At 41.9% G+C, this 19,426-nt stretch overlaps 1 protein-coding gene across 2 annotated transcripts in view; it reads right to left on the minus strand.

The window, feature by feature from the left end:
- The window catches only part of LOC125892532 (mannosyl-oligosaccharide 1,2-alpha-mannosidase IA), a 254,292-nt gene extending 236,849 nt beyond the window's left edge, over positions 1 to 17,443 (minus strand). For both annotated transcript variants that reach the window (XM_049582507.1, XM_049582506.1), the window contains exon 1: positions 15,926 to 17,443. In XM_049582507.1, the coding sequence (XP_049438464.1) occupies positions 15,926 to 16,483 (558 nt within the window). In that variant the 5' untranslated portion in view covers positions 16,484 to 17,443. The remainder of the gene's footprint in view (positions 1 to 15,925) is intronic.
- Between the last annotated feature and the right edge of the window lie 1,983 nt (positions 17,444 to 19,426).

Genomic DNA, 19,426 nt, shown 5'->3' on the forward strand with positions numbered 1-19,426 from the left:
CAAATATGCACACATTATGTACTCTATACCCACTAGACATGGGTCTGTTTTTCATTTACCTTAGCTAAACTTTTTCCATAAGCCTTAAGTCATCTTTTGAGAGCAGGAATGCTTGGGTTTGTGGAGGAGAGATTACCCACAGATGCTTTATATCTCACCATGCACAGTGCATTCAATGTTCTGACAACTGTTGAATAATAACTTTCAGAAAACTATTTATTACAATGGGGCTTTATTTTTGTAGCTTCAGCCATTGCTTTTAACATTTTGATAACATTACTCTTACTTTTATTTTATGTCTGTACTTTATTTCAATGTGCAGGACGCAAGAAAGACCTGAGGCACATCCATGTGCTTCTAATAGGTGTCTTTGAATAAACAGCAAACTTGTCAAAGTAACTGAAGGCCCAGCAGGGGTAACAAGCACGAGTGGTCATATAACAAAAAACTGGTTGGTCAAACTTAGCTGGAAGATAAAACAAAGAAATTACGCCCCAAACTTTCTCTTGTAAAACATCCACAACAGCCTACAACCTGACTTGAAGGTTTACCTTTGACCTGTCATACTTGCCAGATGTGTGCACACACTATTCTCCTGTGCAATGACGGATTATCAGTTACATCAGAGTTTTGCCACGAAATAAATAGGTAGCCAATCTGTCAAAACCATCATCATGTTTGTGGTTGTCTGACTGTTCATGTTTTCTTCTTCATTCAGGAAACTAAATTGGAGAAAACAAGATAACCATAACTGACATAAACAGCTGCCTGCACTACAGAAACAAAAAGTTGTCAGAACCAACCATAGTTTTCTTTTTAAGAGTAGTTCAACACAGAAGTGAACAGCATTAATTCACCGACATCCTTTGGTTTACAGAGACAAGAACATCAGTCGATGCACCTAAAACAGAACAATTAGCCACTTTGTTAGCACACAGGTGGCACATTAGTCATAAAAGCAAGAAAAAATAAAACTTTGCAAGATGACTAAGCCATTAATTACAGCTTAGCGGGTGATTTGTAACAGGTGATTTGACAAGCTCATTGTGGATTTATGATCTATCAGTTTCCTTTGGCATATCTGGCATGTGACTTTTGGGGGCAACATTTTGGCACATTTTAAAACTGTTCCAGACACTTGACTATTTCAACATCTTGCTAGCATATCTGTAAGTCACATGGTCAAAATGTCTCAGTTTCAGTAGCGCTGGCCTGCTAATAACTGACATTAGATGAGAAAGAGAGAGCGAGTTGGAGTCACAAAACTATCACGAAGTTTAAATTTCCTTGTCTGAGAATAACTACAAATAATCAATGTTGATGCATAATGAATAGTGTTGAATACATATATGATGTTGAATACATACACACAGAACAATTGACTACTGACTTTGACGTGGATTACCATGGCAACAATCAAAGCTTTGAAGCATTCAGGTAAGCCCCATAAACAACAAAGAACATACACATACAATACAGTGAGGGGGAGGGAAATTGTCCTGAATGCAAGCGGACTGCAAGTCCAACAATAGTTGTCACTGGTATCCAACTTTCATATTTTCACAATGTACAAAGCGTGCAGCAATAACATCCCAAAAATTTCAAGGCAGACAGAATACATAGCAGTCGAATATGACCACATGCAAATAATCAGAGAATAAATTGCATGGTGATCGGGTATTTTGAATAACACATCATCAACATCTCTGCCATCATAACTAAATCGTCACCATCTGCGGCATCATCATAGACATTATAGTCCATATTGTCATCATCATCATCATCATCATAACCTCAGTAAGAGATCTGAACAGAGCACAGACATGTTTGCATTTCTAAACAAAATAAATGCCTGGAGCTACATCCCATACAAATACTTTTCATTAAGCAGCTGAATCCTGTATTCTGCCATGCTTTATGCTACTTTAAATCAACACTGAACGACATAAATGGCTTTTAACATAACTTAAAGCTCTCTTAATCCTATGAGAAGTACCTAAATTTATATGGATGAATCTTTAAATATTTTCGTTCTCCAAAGCAGCACCTTTACTCGGCTGTTTGTTAGCAACCTACTCTCAGCTCAATGAATGCACATATCAGACCAGTTTTAAGCTTTTGCAGTCTCACACTAATTAAACTCCTGAATATGGTGTCTGTTACACTTGGCAGTTAAGCAGCTAAAGCTTTTCAGACTTGCTAGTGACCAAGCAAAAATAAACTGAACTGTTGCTAAGCCACAAGCCTGTGTTTAGTTTGAGAACTCTTGAGATCCTGGCAGGAGCCCAATCAAAGACTGATGGGGAACACACACGTTCAACTGTGCCAATAAAATTTAGCAGAAATCTAGGCTGGGGTCGATTCGCGTCACGTCAATCCATAGAGTGAACTTTATTTGAACCTCACAGCTCAGGCTTACTGTGATTTGTCATAATTAAGATTCTTACATCAAATCTGTAATTATCATCATATTATTATCAAAATGTGCTGCGTTGTCATTATCCTGAGGACTGCGATTTTCAATTTGCATTTTGAATTGGAGCAAATTTAAGGTGACATGAGCTGACTCCTTGACACAATAATTGTTTCCTCGCAGGCGGAAGCCACAATCTTTGGCCTGGGCCATCCAGAGATGTCATTATAACACACACACACACACACACACACACACACACTGTTGTCAGTTTCATTGCTCTCATTGTGTCCAGGAGACCACGGCAGACATCATTATGAGAGAGCTGATGACCAGGCTCACATCTTCTGGGGGAGGTTTGGTTAGCAGCAGGTTTCCACTCTAATGGTGTGCCAAATTAACCCAGAGATGGATCGAGCTTTTGGAATGGTTAGCACATAAAAAGCATAATTAGATCATTTGCATGACTCAGGCACACTAGTTTGAACGAAGGAAATGAAAGTAGAAACTGAATGTTCACAGAAATGGTGCTGATTCCTCCACTTTGTGCCGATTGGTTGATTGATTTTATGACACTTCTGTCTGCAGTGTAATATCCATTTTTCCTGCCAATATCAAGGATGCATAGCAAATGTCAGTAATCAGCCAAGTATGAGTAATAGCGCCGAAACACTTAGTCGATTACTTGATTAGGTTATCAACAAAATATTAATCTGCAACCATTTTGATGACCAGTTAATCTGTTATATCATTTTCAGCCTCTCCAATGTGAGGATGTGTTGATTTTCTGTTTTATATTGTTGTAAAATAAACATATTTGGGTTTCCATCTGCTGGTCCTGAACTCAGAAGAAGCGATCTTTCGCTCTGGGAAACTGTGCGGGAGAATTTCCTATATTCTCTGACATTAAATCTATTAATCAAGAACATAATTGGCAGAGCAAATCAATAATGCAAATAGCACTTGCAGTATTCCTTTTACTGTAGAGCAAATGTAATGTAGCCTTGAGTCATTAAACTGGGGGGGTCACTGGTGAAATATTAAAAAGGCTCGCTAACTCTGGGATTAAAAATACTACATAAGACTACTTAATTTAGACTTGAAAAGGAGAACCTCTCAAATACCACTACCCTATTTTAGTCTCATACCAGCTCATTGTGACATCAATACCTTCTCAGTAACAGCAGGAATTTAACTTACTGATAGGTCACTTGTTATTTCAGTAAAAATGAAACCGTAACTGAATAAGGTTTTTTTCTTTTGGAAATTCTTCCTCTCACTAACCACCAATTTATGTTAAACAGGTTCAGCACTAATGCGGTATGACGACCTGCCTTCAAAAGCTGAAAACAGTCGGTTAGCTGACACAACACATGTGGAGTTCTCCGAAAACCGTTAACCACAGTCGATTCTGAAACTGGACAGCGAGTTCCACCCATTTCCTGTTGTTGAAATGCATTGTATCACCAACCACTCTCCTCTGAATGAACAAAAAAGACTTTGGTCCCGAGAGAGAGAGTAAAAATCCCACCATTAAAACCGGTTCTGACATGAAAGCAAAGTAGAAAACAGATTATGTTCAGACATTATTAAAAAAATGCTTCTTTTTTTGAGGATATTATAGGTTTAGAAAAGATTACATCCTCTAAAACAGACTCTCCTTTCAAAAAGCACAATCATTCAAGATTTAAATGACAATGAGTTTTTTTGATGTCAAGGGTTTAGCAGGACTTTTTTAAGCAAATGGTTCCTGTCAATAGCATTTTAAAGCAGCTCTTAAATGGGCACACTTTGACAGCTGCTTTTCTGAATATGGGGATTTCAGGGTGTAATTTCACAGAGGACTGACAGTTCATTTTGGACTGGGTTGGTTGAGATAAACATCCACAACATTTTGAAGGGTGTATTTATTATAAAAAAAGGCATTGCATGTACCCATCTCTTCCATATCCAGCTGTCTCTGTCCAGTGTAATATTAGCACTCAAGAAATATGCTCAAGAGCCTGTCACCCACCCTTCACATCCAATTAACGATCAGCAAACTGGCTGTTCTCACACACACAAACTGTCATTAGTAGACTACCGAATCAGTTTATTATTTGTTATTTCTCTGTCTTTCCTCTGACTGTGGATGGTTGAAAACTGCAATTATCTAGCTGGCCCATCATCCAACCTTGAGGGAACAAGAGAAATCTATATGGCTCCCTAATGAGCACTGAGCACCGTTGCTGCCATTTGATTAGGGATTTAATTGTGATAATAATGAACAAATACACCCAGCTCTGGCTAAAATGGTCTTGTAAGCATTCAGCTAATTAATGGCTATTTGCCCACTGATGCTGATGAAGGAGAAAATCACAAGGGAGACACGTTTTCCTCTCATCCCACAAAGAGCTAGACAGCACCGTGTTGACCATCAAAACGGTCTGGTAAGCTTTCCATACGAAGCTATTGTCCTCGCTCTGGAGGGGAAAACTCAATGCGGGCCAACAAAGGCCGCTACATAAAAGATGATGTTGTCTTCCGGGGATCCGCCTAAATTGTAGGTCAAAAGCTTGACAGCATTATTCAGCCATCTTGAAAGTAGGCTGAAGCCATGTCACAACAAGGTAATAACAACGCAGACAGGCCAATCTGCAATGACAGCGGCCAGGCAGCTCGCACTGGCTCTCTGGTGATGCAGAGGAGGGGATAGTTGGCAGAGCAGTAGCAGTAAACATGCCCAGGGCTGCATGTTGTCAAGAAGCAGGGAGGAAGAAAGAGAGAAGAGGACAAAGGAAGACGAGAAGAAGGAGCTACAGAGCCAGAGTTGGTGACAGTTTTAAAAAATCACAACTAGGACCAAACAAAAGGCGAGCAAGGAGTCAGGAGAGGAGGAAGACATATGGGGACAAGCCAGGTCCCCCGGTCCACTCTAATGTCCTGCCATTACCCTGTGAACACAGCCACGCATGTTTTCTGACCAATTAGGCAGGCATAAAGGCAGGGGGCTGAAACTCAGCTGGGGGCTCACATAGTCTGCTGGTTACATCTAGGCCAGTCTCCCTGTCCACTTCTTTCCTATTTGTTGAATCTGCCCAAGCAGCGAAGCCAGAGAGGGAAGGCGGGGGGTGGCAGAGGTTGGGGTGGGGTGGGCAGGATTTCATTTGGCACCTAGCAAAGTATGCTAAGCAGAGCCTGAAACAAACAAGGCCATCCCTGAACCTTTCATCTTCCCCTTTACTTTCTGCTTCTGTAGCAAACAATGTGCAACCTATACCATGGCCCTCGAGGGAGCTCACTTTTCTTTCTTTTTTTTGCAGGGGGGCTCACATGTGCCTCAAAGAAAGGACTGACTGTGATTCATGCTGCAAGGCAACATTCATAGCTACAAGCATGTACGCCTACTTGCTTTATGTCAGTACATCCGATGCATAATATCAGTTAATGACAACACACAGGTATCAAAACCATACAATACAGTAGCCTATGATACAATCTGGCCAAATAAAACACAGCTTGATGTTCTATATTCTACAGTTTATTGGCACAAATAAAACACGGATAGGTCAGGTAGAAAAACAGCTCATAAATATGCAAGTGTATGAGCACTACATCGAAAAACAGAGCACGGCAGGCTGCCGACAAGTGATTGCATCCTCATCTGCAACGGTTAAAGTTACGCATCAGATTCTGAAGAGCATAATAATTTCTCGCTACAATGAAGACATCAAATGCAAGGTTCAGGTATCAACAAACCAACGCACATCAATAAAGCCTGACTGAAAGATGATCCATGATGTTGATGATGACACACTAAACAGAAATTCTTAGAAAATTAGCATATTGTCAATATTTTAGCGACACCCCACACTTTCACAAATCATGTTTTCGGTGTTATGTAGAGGATCCAAGCTCTCCAAACAAAACAAACACACATAGTCACAACTGGGCTGAAAGCGTGTGGTGTGTGGCAAGACTGTTGTAGGATGCTGGGAGTCCACATACTGTACGTTCACAGAGGCAGAGTCAGTCGCAAAACCCTCTTCCTTTATTGTTATTATGGAGCTAATAATGTCAGCGAGAGCAGAGAAACAGTGTAATAATAATTGTGTGATAACATGGTCATTAGCCCTTAGTTTATTTATGACTGACAGTGATGAGCACACCAGAGGAAAGAGTGGTAAAGGTACTAACTATTGAGGTTTTGGGGAGATTCTGGCCTTATCAAAAAGTCATTGGCCAAGAGAGGAACACCTTGGAACTTGAGAGCATCCAGTCAGGGATGAATGTGTGTGTTTTTTTTCCAGTAATCACAGGCCTGCAGAAGCCAGGATTAAGAGGTATACACACAATGACCCCATTATGTCAGCAGTACCGTTAACTCAAGCTAAATGTGCTTCCAAGGAACTTATTGCAACATCACAGCAATGCAAGGGGGGCACTGACGGTGTAAAAGAAGATTTCTGAGCGCCTGGCTGATGAAATCTGAGCAAAAGCGGAAATCTAATTTCAAGAAAAACACAGGGCCACTGCCAAGAGCGCTGCTCACTCACAGCTCTGTGCACTCCTCTGTTCGGGAGCGTGGTCAAAATGTGGACAAATTCTGGTCCGGGACGTGACCCTCTGCTTTTACTGGCAACTGACGCAACACCCGTGGGCTATAGTAAACACAGACAGGATGGCCGAGGACAAGTACAGCAAACAAATAGACTGGGTCGGGCCTGATATAAAGAGTCGGCAAATATGGACATGCAGGAGCAAACAACGAGAGGGAGTTTCTGGGGGAAAAAAGGATTTTTATTGTGTGACGAGGGAAAACATCTGCAAACTGTTGACTGGGCCACGTCATCAGGGAAAAAAAAGATCTACAAGCTGTGTGCGACTTTTAAAGTGCTGAGGCACATCTACTACACTCACATGAACCACAGACATGCACACTGTACAGCATACATACATTAACACTGCAGTTGTTAAATTCTGGAAGAATAGTCAGACCTTACTTGCCTCTCAAGAGGGGAGGGCACTTAAGGCATTTTATTGGTTCAAGATGTGGTATAATCCCCCACTTCCGCCTGTGACACACACACACATACACACAGAAACACACACAGTACACAATAAAGCATGCACCAAACTAAATAAATGTGTCTGTTCAAAGTGCATCTTGCAACTGGGTAAATCGTGCAAAAGGTTGTGTCTGAATGCACTTGTGCGTGACGCATCTGCATACACACACACACAGACACACACACCTCTTGAAAAGCGAGCCTCAACAGAGAGTCTTACCCTCAAGCTAGTGCCCCTTCCACAAAGAGAATGCGGGGAGAAAACTGCGGTGAATGCAAAAAGGATGTTAGCTAACATCATCCTCCTTTTTACTCACATCCTTCCTTTTCCTCTCTGCATCTCACCCGATCACTTACTTCCTGCAGTCATTGCCTCGGGGAAAAGACCTGGTATTGTGTAGCTTAATCAGCTTTTATCACCCACTGGAAAATAAGCTTCTCTGCTGGGCTCTGAAGTTTTTTACCTGACATTTCCTTGTCTTACTGTTCTTAGAGACACAAGATTTCCTGAATGCAGCTGCTTTGACCTTTAGGGTCATCTCTACACTGTTTTTAATTGTTATGTAACGCCTTAAGGGGACAGGAAATGGTGGACGACTATGAAGGAACCAATCAATATCGCAGGCACGAGTAAGCAAGATTTTCACCTCACCCTCACACTGATATTTCTGCTTCAAACAGCAAGCATCAAATCAAGGTCCTTGGGTTTATTTTCCTTCAAAAGTAGGGAAAAATAAGAAAATAATCAATGACTCACTGTAGACGCTACGTGACAGGTGTCAATCACACTCTTCTCTGCTAAAACAACACACTTACACAGACAATGTGACTTGCACTCAGAGTCATCAACAGCTGTGATCATTTTTCAGAATTTGATGCTTAAGGATGAAAACGAGTATTTCATCTGATAACCACAAACGGCATACACGGTTTGAATGTGCTTTAACAGCATGTGTGGGTTTTATGAGGCCATGGTCTTTTATATAATCTTGCAATTACAGTGGTTAAAAGCACATCTGTGTGCTTCTGGAGTATTTTGTTTTGATAATATAACTGCAGTAACTAATGAGCTGCTGGAAATTGTGAACAACATTTCTCTTTTTTACATGATAGCCATGGGTTAATGGCAGGTACATATGACAAGCAATCCGTAAGAAATCTTAAGATACTTAAGATATTAGCATAGTGGCATCTGAGCTTTAAGTTCAAGTCACATTATTTATTCTCAGAGGTTATCAAAAGGGATCTACAGACTGTGACGCCAGCCGTTATCAGTTTTCATCTGTAAAGGAAGTTACAAACTGCTTTGTGGCTTTACAAAATTGCAGGATAATCTATGTTTGTGTAAGAACAGGTTTCTCTGTAAACTTTTATCCACTTATAATTTGATACATTCAAGTGAACTATGTTAATCAATGGCATGCTGTTCTTTTTCAAGTCACACTCAGGTTTACATCTTGGTAAATGTCATTCTTTTTTGGTGACTTCACTATAACGTTAAGCGTTTCACTTCAGTTAGCACTTAGTTTCTTCCAAAATTAGCATAATATACAGGTTTTTAAAATACAGGAAACACGACAGTTATTTCCCATTGCAAGAAGACAAATACATCTTTCTATTTTTTTCCTGGTCTGTCACATTTGAGGTCATGAATGTGCCAGAAAACGGGTTAGTAAACAGAAGTAAGCAGCATGGATGCCTTTTAAAATGCTACCATTGTTACTTCTTTTTTATCTTTTACTTATTCAGTTTTTCTTTCATACACGATGCAGACTAATATATTATTACGTTGAGCACTACTTGGGCGGAGAAGAGAGTCGCAGTAGTTACTGACGGTCGTGCTGAAAAGAGAAAAACAGCGTGTCAACCAGAGTCTCATGTTTCTATCACTGCCGACTGAAGCCGAAGCTGATAAATACCTGTGACTACTGCAGAATAATTTGTCCCAGGAGTGAATGCCAACTGTAAACTTTCCCACTGAAGGCAAAAGCTAGATGTTAGTGGGGGGTTTTGTCCAGTAGGAGAAGGGCTTGACAAAGATAGATACCATTTTTCCACAAAATTTAGCACATGTATGCAGGTTTTAAAAAAGCAGGAAAACCTGTTACAAATAAGTGATAGACTCCTTACCTATTGCCAGTAGCCTAGAGCTGTGTACTCTGTAGACAAGTATGCCTTTCTGGTTTTTTTGTTGTGTGTTCTTATTTTTGCTTCTGTGTAATGTTCAACGACATGGCTGGGCCAGAAAACAGGATAGTAAACAGTAGAAAGCTGCATGGTGGCCCGGGAAACTGGTACAGTATTTACGTCTTTTTATATCTGTTACTTCCTCTGTCAAACTCACTGCCAACCAAAATTTGGAACAATGTTCAAGTACTGCTTGGACAGAGATGGATGGTATTTTGAGGCAGACCGTCACTGTATTGTGTATGCAAATGGGGTACAATTAGCACATTCACATGGATGTCATATTTCCATCATTGCAGACTAGAGCCAATTGGAGCTGAAGCCGATAAATATATGACTACTGCGAAGTCATTTGTCCCAGGAGTGAATGCCGATTGTAACCTTTCCCAGTGAATACAAAAGCCAAATATTTGTGGTTGTTAGTGGGTTTTTTGTCCACTGGAAAGAGGGACTTGGGAGACAGAGAGGGTAGGAAACTTATGAGGATAATATCTCTCAGCTGCCATTGACTTGCACAATATATCAATATCCAGCAGGCACAGCGGCTCCACATAAACAGACCAAAGACAACGATGGGCTCATACCCCAAACACCAACGGCTGACATTTGCACAGCATCCACAGAGAAGAGGAAAAGCACAAATGTTCCAGCTCAGCGGGAGCGCTTGGAGATTGTAAGCCTTTTCTTAAGACTTTGTTCATCTTCCGTTCCTTTCTTCTCTCTCAGCGGGCAGCCATTTTCCTGGCTCAGACTGAAGGTTGTTTGGCACACCTGGTTCGTAGCAGGAGACAGCAGGGGAATGAGGGGTGGAGGGAGGTCACGGTGCTCAGAGCCGGCCAGGAGGCGCCAGCTTAACGGTAGCATTTTATTCAGACAGACACCCGGCTCACTGGTCATTACTGCTATAAGGGGATTTTAGGTCCAGCTACAGGCTCACCTATTTCTGCAGCTTTGTGGCAGCTTTGTGTGACCGTGTGTGTGTGCACGTTTGTGTAATGTGGCAGTTCAGTTGTTATAGTCAGGCAAAATCATTCAGTATTTGCTACATTTATACCCCTTCTCCACCAAAATTAGTATGTGTAAGCATGTTTTTAACACAGGAAACTAAAAATAGGCAATAGACTCCTTCCCATTGCCCGTAGACCAGTGCATGTGTGTGTGTGGGGTGATCAGATGTTGATCGGAGCTGGAGCCGATAAATACCTGGGACCCCTGCAGAGACATTTGACCCCAGTGTGAATGCCAATTGTAACGTTTCCCATTACATTAAAAAGCCAGATGTTTGCATGTGTTAGCAGGCTTTGGAGATACTCCTCAGACACTGTGAAAGGAGTACTTTACATGGCACTCTACTTTTAGTAAAGAGACAAATTCCCTCCACTTCTGGTGGACCACCATGGGTCCTTATTTCAGAAAAAATATGGATGAATTACATGAATTACACATATGATGTTTGTAAAAGTGTAACAGTAACAGTAAGACTGTGAAACTACTTTATTAGACAGACTACTCAAGTCACATAAGTGATATACTTTGAAACGTAACTTTCAGTTCAGCTGAAGCTACAATGCCTGTGTGTTTTGTATTGAGATAGACACACAATTCGACCACTTCTCGGCCAATAAAAAGACCAGGAGTCACTGAATTAAATACATCAGGTGAGATAACAGGTACAGCTAAGATACCTGGGTAGCTAGCTGGCTTTGGTGACATATATTGTGCAAGATATAAGACGCACTTCACTAAGCGTTTTCACACCAAACTAAATGGTACTATGACAAACCTATGACAAAGTGTGACTTTCTTACCTTGCAAAATTATCTTTCAAATAGAAAAATAATGTATGTGTAATTCAGGACACAATTCAAATGGGATCAAAAAAGTATTTGTCTCTCGCGCTTGACTACCATATGTATTTTCTTTGAAATAAGGTCCAATGGAGGACACCAGAAAGGTAGAGACTTTGTTTCTCTGATCTGGCTCATGAACAGAAAATTTGCCATTCGGCTGTTTTGCAAAGATTTACTTTCATCTAAAAGCCATATACATATGTCTCAAAAACAGACAGAATTTAAAACTTGTCACTTTACTGTATTTTTATCAAACATCTAAATGTATAACACAGTGGCTTTTAACTGGATCAGATTTGCTCTGTAGTTGCTGTTTTTAGCTGAACCTGACCTCCTCAGTGAATTGGCCTAGTCAGAAATACCCCACCAAAAACACAGATTTCCTCATCTTCTTGAACAATAAATTGTTTTAAATCAATTTAAGATCATACTGTTGAGTTCCCTTTTTGGTAGCTAACAACTCAAAACTAAAACTGGGAAAAAATCCTCACAACCTGGGAATTTTTCATGTATTGTGTTTAAACATGCCACCTTCTAAGTAAATTATGATGACATTTCCCTTCTGTTGTTTACTTAGCTAAAACAGTGGTTCTCAATCATGAGTCCTTCAGGGAGTTCCGGGGGTCCCCTGAAAATGGGGAAGAGTTTATTTTTACTGGTTAATTCACTATAGAAGCGAACCAAATGTGAGTATGAGTCATGAATGGATAATCTGATCAAGGGTTTTACTTCCTCTGTGGTTATCTCTTCAACTGTAGTTACTAACTATAGTATTCTGGTCTGAATCGCATCTAACAACCAAATTTGGCCCCTGAAGCAAAATCTTATCAAATGGTGGTCCGTGACTTATTGTGTAGCAGTTTAGGGGACTTAACGCAGAAAAAAAGGTTGAGAACCGGTGAGCTAAAGCATTAATTTAGCAGATGATGTATGTTGCTAGTCTATCAGGAAAGTGAACTAACAAACTGATTTAACCAAACACTTTTGGCAGCTTTGTTACAGTTTTACAAACATTGTGCATTAAACCGTTTTGTGCTTCTAAAGCCTCTGTTTCGATTTTGTTTTTTCAAAGACCACAGGGGGTTTCCATGTCTCTAAGATACTGCTTATTATTGTGGATTACTCACACGCGCACAAACACATCCAGCTGACCATTAAATAGAATTACTTTAAAAACAGAACAGATGTACCCCATTTGGTTGTTTGTCTACACGGAGATGCAGGTGGGCTTCAGTACTGGATGGATAAACACAGTGACAGCCCTTCCAACTGAAACTGTCAAACTCAAAAATTCATCCCCGAGCACCTGATCATATAGATAAGCTATCAAATGCACACACACAGTTAACAGAGACACACGGGACAAGGACGCCCTGAAGACTTGTATTGCTCCACTGGAGGAGGCTCTGCCACGAGAGGCTGCAGTGTGTCTGTCCTCTCACTGCAGCACTCTCAGCTGTCAGTTTTATCTCTTGCATGTGCTACCTTCTCACCGTGTAAATGCATTATATGTTAGAGGCCACAATATACTGTACAATGTATTCCAATTTCCTCACGCAAAGGCTGTCATTTGGCAACACCTGCATATCTCTTAAAAAATTCAGCATATGAGGGAAAGAGCAAATCTCAGGCTTTATAGAGACCGCCTTTTAATGTACACTTCTCTTTTGATGCATGTGATGTTGTGGACACCAACAGAGGAGAGAGATATGGAGGTTTACGTCTTCGACTGGCACAGGCCTCTCTTCATGTTCTGACGTCCCTTTTTTGCTCTGTGTTTGTTTAGATGTGCTACTTCTGAGCTCTGCGTCCAGTATTTTATTGCCGTACGCCAAGTTCTAACCTTAGTGATTGTAAAAGGACATCAGCAACAAAATGTGCATGCAGAAATAGACACCCCCTCCTGTTGCTCCAGGCGCACATTTTTTGTGATGCGGCCCCTGCTGTCCAGCCTCTTGTGTGGGAGCCAATGAGGCAGCGACACAGTGAGCCATGACATCACAGCATTGCAAATAGGAGGCCATTTGAAAATTACTCTTATCTTCATCCAGCTGAGGACTTTTGGAGGACAATGAACTATCTGCTAGCAGCGAGGTAAACAGCACCTTGGCGACTCTGGCAGTATTCGCTGGTATCCTGGGGGGCCTCACTTGTGGTGGGCTGCCCTCAAATATTTGCCTTGTGTGATCAGACTGTCATTGTCCTCCGTTTCACCCTCACTTGGCAGTGGATGCACACACAGTGAAAGAACGTAGGGAGTCTGCTTTCTAGTTGTTGGCAGTCGAGAAAAACCATGCCCATTCACAGTTTGGGCATTGAGGCACTCAGTGGGCTGGACCGGACCCTTTCTGTTGGCTTTAGAAGGGGGATACCCTCTCTCTGCATTCCTTTACAGTAAAAAAAAAAGCACTGCTTTTAGAGAGCTTCTCTGTCTGTGCACCACAACACAAGCTGGGAGTGACAACCACAAATCCAATTCTTTGTATTTCATGTTTCACAGAAATATCTATCAAAACAGCTAAAAAAAGTATCAAAACATGTAAGTATTGTCAGTTTTTATGTTACAGTTACTCCTTGGTTTTACATCTGTAAAACCTGGACAAAGCACAGGCTCGCAATGTGTCAGCCTGTGCTGGCAGCATGAATGTGAGCCTCCAGGAATAAGAGAAGCCGTCTGGAACGCTGCCAGCAGGCTTGAGACAGTGGAAAGTGAAGCAACAACAATAGCACACCACAGAAACGCACACCAGGCTATGGACATGCTATGTAAGTAAGCAGGGCCTGTCTGCTCCTCAACGCCTCAATAAAGGTCTTCACTCGAGGTAGTGCAATTACAATTCCGCATCAGTAATTGGGAGAGGAGGGCGTGGTGGAAAATAATTTTTTCTCATACGACATGACCCTGAGGCAAGAACTTTGCCGAGCTCAGCTGAACAGACCGAACGGTGAGCAAAGTCACATTGACATTCACTTGAAAGAGCATCAAAGGAGAATGAGTCAGTGAGAGCTCGGTGCATGAGGGTAAATATCCCTCTCAGTTATCGTGTAGCACATCACCTCTAGGTATGGAAGGCATGTGAGCAGCGTGAGAGGGTGACAGCAGGCTGGAAGTGAGAGTGACAACGCGACTTATCCGTGTCACATGCCAAGGCTGAAACCCATCTGCACACGCTGGCCAATGGCTTCCCTCGCTGCACTCTCCCGTCCCCCCCTCCTCCTCACCAGTCTCACTCGCCTTGAGTGGGTACAGATGTGTGATGCACAGACGCTCCCACTCTGGAGCCCTTATTGGACCCACAGGGCGCAACAACGGCTGGCACACAGCTTGAAGAGCTCCTGGCCAAAGTGTCACTGCACAGTGTAACATCATTTGCAGGCGATTGTGCGAGGGCGATAGAGGTGCTACAGCTAAACACGGGACATTTTATCTTTCAGAATGACCTGATGGAACGCAGTTTAACAGATAACATGAAACAAATATGGCAATCTGATAATCCGTATGATTACGTACACAAAGGCAAATAATCAGAATCCGTTTTTAAGAGGATTATTTCACAAACAAATTATGTTATATGAAAAAAACAACAACACAATATTATGCAATACCGCTCAGGAAAGTGCAGCTCACATTTATTTTGCAGGGCTAAAATTATTAAAAGTTATTTCTTCTGATTGCTCACAAAATTAGACTTCTTGTAATCTCGGCTACAAACACATAAAACTCATCTTAAGTCGTGACACTGTTCGCCGTCTTCTTCTACAGAAACCCAACAGAAAGTCATCCACAAAAAAGGCAAAGACACTGGGTAAATTTAGACAACTGAAATGATTGAGAAGGATTTATTTTGTCTGTTTGACAGGAGCTTCGCAAACAACTGTCCCGCTGCTTCTATAGAGAGATCGTCTGTATTGTCAGACAAATACAGACAAATCAAATTCAACAATGGAAATATAATTACTTCTTTCAACTGTGCATGCCTGTTGTTTTTTTTTTATATCAGAATACGGCAGACTGCTATTTATCCGTTGTGTTTGCCTGTAATGTTTTGACAGCACGAACATGCTCCCATTCAAAAGACCCTGCAACTGAAACTTATTTGCTCTTTGAAGCCACAGACACATAAAAACTGCTTATTTTGAGGAGAAAGTTGAGTGAAGTCACCTGATTGACTGTGATCATTTGATCATTGTGATAGGTTAGACTTTATTAATACTGCACGGATAACATCTGTCCTGGATTCACCCCCAAATGTATCTAACTTCCTGTTTTTCTCTTTAGCCTCAATCGTGACTTCCCATAACACAACCACATCATCATTGCATTTCTGCATACCCCATGAGGCTATGTGTCAGCTGTCCAGATTCCTATAGGAACATTAAACAGCCATGATCCCCCTCTATGATGCAGGTCACTGTCACATCCTTACCTCTTTAACTTTCTCCCGGCGCTCGTTGGTTTGGGGATCGCTCGGCTTGCCGTTGTCTCTCCCCAGCGGGGGTTTCTGCAGACACTCCTTAAACTTGCTGTAACTGAAAGTATCCGAGTGGGCACCGTGGTCAGCGGAGGTCGATTTCGCCGAAGCGGACTCCGGTTTCGACCTGGACAGAGTCAAGTCCTCCTGCGCTTTCCCCCCGGCGAGCCGCTCCTCGGTCGCCTCATGAGAGACGGGCGGTTTGCGGCTCAGACTTTTCAGCTTGGTGCTTGTCTCTCCTTTGGCTGAGGTCATGCCCCGCGGGTGCTCCTGGTCCTTGGGTCTTTTTAAGTGCTCCCTGGCATCGTTCTCAGACCCGGAGCCAACAGTGACTGGCTGGGTCTCTGTCTTGGACAGAAAAATGCGTTTTAGTCGCACAGAGTCGGGCAAAAAGAAAAGGGCCCCAAAACACAGTGTTACCAAACCCGAGAGAAAGAGCAGAAACACGAATTTCTGGGACAGGCGCAGACCCATGCCCGATGCCGACACACCGGGCAACTTTCGGAAAACCATTGAAACTTTTCTTGAGACGCTGCTCTACAGTATTTTTCTCCGACACCACACAGTGTTTTGACAGTCTCCCCTCTCTACCGAGCAGCTCCTCTGCTGCTGTGGGGCATGTGTAAAAACTAGATAGGATTTTAAAACACACCCCCGTGACACTTACAGAGTAGCACAAACAGCCTGCCAGAGCTTTCTTTATCTCGCTATCGATTGGATCTGCATAAGCGAAGGTTAGGCCTGCCTACATCAACAATTTACCAATCATTTGGCAACACAGCTGGAGAGCTTTGGGGTTTTATCTACACAACGCAATCAGTGACATCAATAGACTGCAGGATTTGGGTTTAAAATGTGAACCGTAAAACAGTGCAGGGCTCCGGGGCTGACAGATAAATGGCACTGGCGTTTACTGAAGCACTGAGCTATATTCAAGACTAACAGGATTACTATAGCATACGCCAGGCTAGCACGTAAATGCACTTTTATAAAATTTTATAATCAAACGGCTCGCAGTCTGTCAGGCCTGTGAACAAAGTTGTGTCTCGATGCATTATTCCACGCCGTGCAAATCGTCAATAACACACTGCCCTACGGTGCAAAACCTCAAGCGTGCAGCAGCAGCAGAGCATCTTTTCCTTGTCTGCGTGTGAACCGACCCACGTTGCTGCAATCTAAGCTCCTGAAATCACATCTGAGATCGCAAAGCCGTTTTGTTTGCATCTACCCTGTACAGCTGGTGGACGGAAACGCGTGTATATTCATGTCGCCTTTCTGTCAATTGCGCTCCTCCGGTAGCCTCCGTTTCCCCCCTTTCCACTGGCGTCAACACGCCGGGCGAAACAAATCGGTGGATGACATAAAAGAAGGCGGGTTTTGTCCCATGCGAAGTTATCCTAGCCCCTGATCCAAATCCACAGAATAAACAAATCCACCATCCAGTCCGCCGGTGTCCAACAAAGACAGACACACCGCCGCCGCCGTCCGTCCGCCTGCCGTGCCTCGTTCTCTCTCGCCTGTAGTGCGCACTTGTGTCGCTGTGCCGTGGACGTCCGCTTGCGTAAAAAAGCGAGAGGAGAGGGCTGGAAATGTAACATATAGTGCAGGCAGGGGCGAGGAGGGGGAGAGGCGAAACGGTCCGCTGCTCGGCAATCCAGTGGGCTGGTCGGATTTCTTGATGGATATTCACAGCGGCTTATCAAAACACAGTTAAGCCGTTTGAACAAAAGCAGAGAGGTCTGAATGGCTCTGTACATTAGAAAACCATCCACACCCCCGAGGAAAATGAGCTCGTTTAATCCTTGTAAAGCTTTTAGGAGAGGATAGATATGTCTGCCACAGATGTCTCAGCAGTCCTCAGGAATTAAATAAGCAACACAATGAGCTAAAAATAAAGAAAGCACTTTCTAACAACTGCTGTTTTTTTGCAGACCACCGTACAAGATTTCATCCGGTTTTTGCTTATTTAAGACCTGATGTTGTATTAATGAAACCCAGGTGTGGAGAAACCCACCTGATGAGGAGTAACATCTATTATTTCAATTCATATCCGTACGTGCTCATATACGTACTTTAAATACGTACTTTTTGCGTTAAATTATCAAGTTTCCCCTTTGTTTGCGTGTTAAGCGTCAGTTTGCGCCTCTCACTTAATTAACGGTTTTCCATATGGGAGTTTGGCATTGACTCAACGTTCCATTTAAGCTAGCGTGAACGTTAGCTAACTCTCAAACATGAACACAAGTTTAAAGAGAAGCTAGCAAGTCGTTTGACGACACTTACCCGGTTTTTATGGCATTTCCCAATTCAGTAAATAGTTTTCTATTAAGCTGAAACAAAATTATTAATTTCGATAAACATTAAGAAGATTTTTGACAGGATTCGGAGTTGCCACACCAGCCAAACTAATTTCGCGGCAGGAAGTGACGCATCTACTTGCTTGTCTAGTTGGAGCATCAATAAAATCAAAACTTTATTTATTTATTTGTTTATTTATTCATTCATTTAAGGCACACGATAATCTACTTAAATTAACTATGTATTTTAATCTAATTTTCTAATAATCTAATAATATTAATAAAAAATATTCTTTACAGGTAATTTCAGTGTAATTTTTTATTATGTTTTTTCAATTTTTAATCCATATGCTAGGGAATTGTCTCTAAGCAATCTGGAAATGTTCGTAAAACAGTGCTAAGTGTTGTCGGAACACCTGCAGGGGTTTCAAAGTTAGGATTATTTCATAAAAAAGGGAACATTTAATGTAAAATTTGATGTAATCATCAGTGCAAAAGGGTGAGCTGTTTGAAAAATGATGATCAATAAGTGGCATAAACTGGGGCTAGATGCAATGAGGTATTACAGAGGGTCCATGAATTGCAGTTTTCATTGCCAGCACACACTCTGTATTTCTTCATACTGATTGTGACTTGCATTTGGGTCATTGGGTCTGTGGTGCTGCAAAACTTCACACTGTGCTGACATCATCTGACACTCTATCCTGTTTCATTATGACAACAAAGTAAGCTATAAACTGTATGTTCTCAGTACTTTACCAATCTGCTTCAATGTTAGATTTAGCTAAATATTTGACTTAGACAACAGATCCATACTATTAACACCAATTTTGGTCAAATAATGGATATATTAGGTCATGATTATACTTGCTAGCATTTCTGGAGCTTTTAGCCATGTCACACTGTCTTCATCCACGGATGGACTTGGCTCAGTTGTCATGGTGACGGATCTGCTGATATTAGGATTTCAGATCCATCTCCGGGACTGAGCAAACTCTATCCGCTATTAAAGACTGTGTGATAAAGTTTACAGATCTGGGCAAAGCAGGTAAGTGGACCATGAGTTGGGATTGCTGTCAAACTATGTCCAAGGTCAAGAGCGACCCTTCATGCTTGACAGCTTGAATCCAACACACTGAATAACAGTTTGAATCTGTCT

Source organism: Epinephelus fuscoguttatus, linkage group LG8, assembly GCF_011397635.1.
Source record: "Epinephelus fuscoguttatus linkage group LG8, E.fuscoguttatus.final_Chr_v1".
Lineage (NCBI taxonomy): Eukaryota > Metazoa > Chordata > Actinopteri > Perciformes > Serranidae > Epinephelus > Epinephelus fuscoguttatus.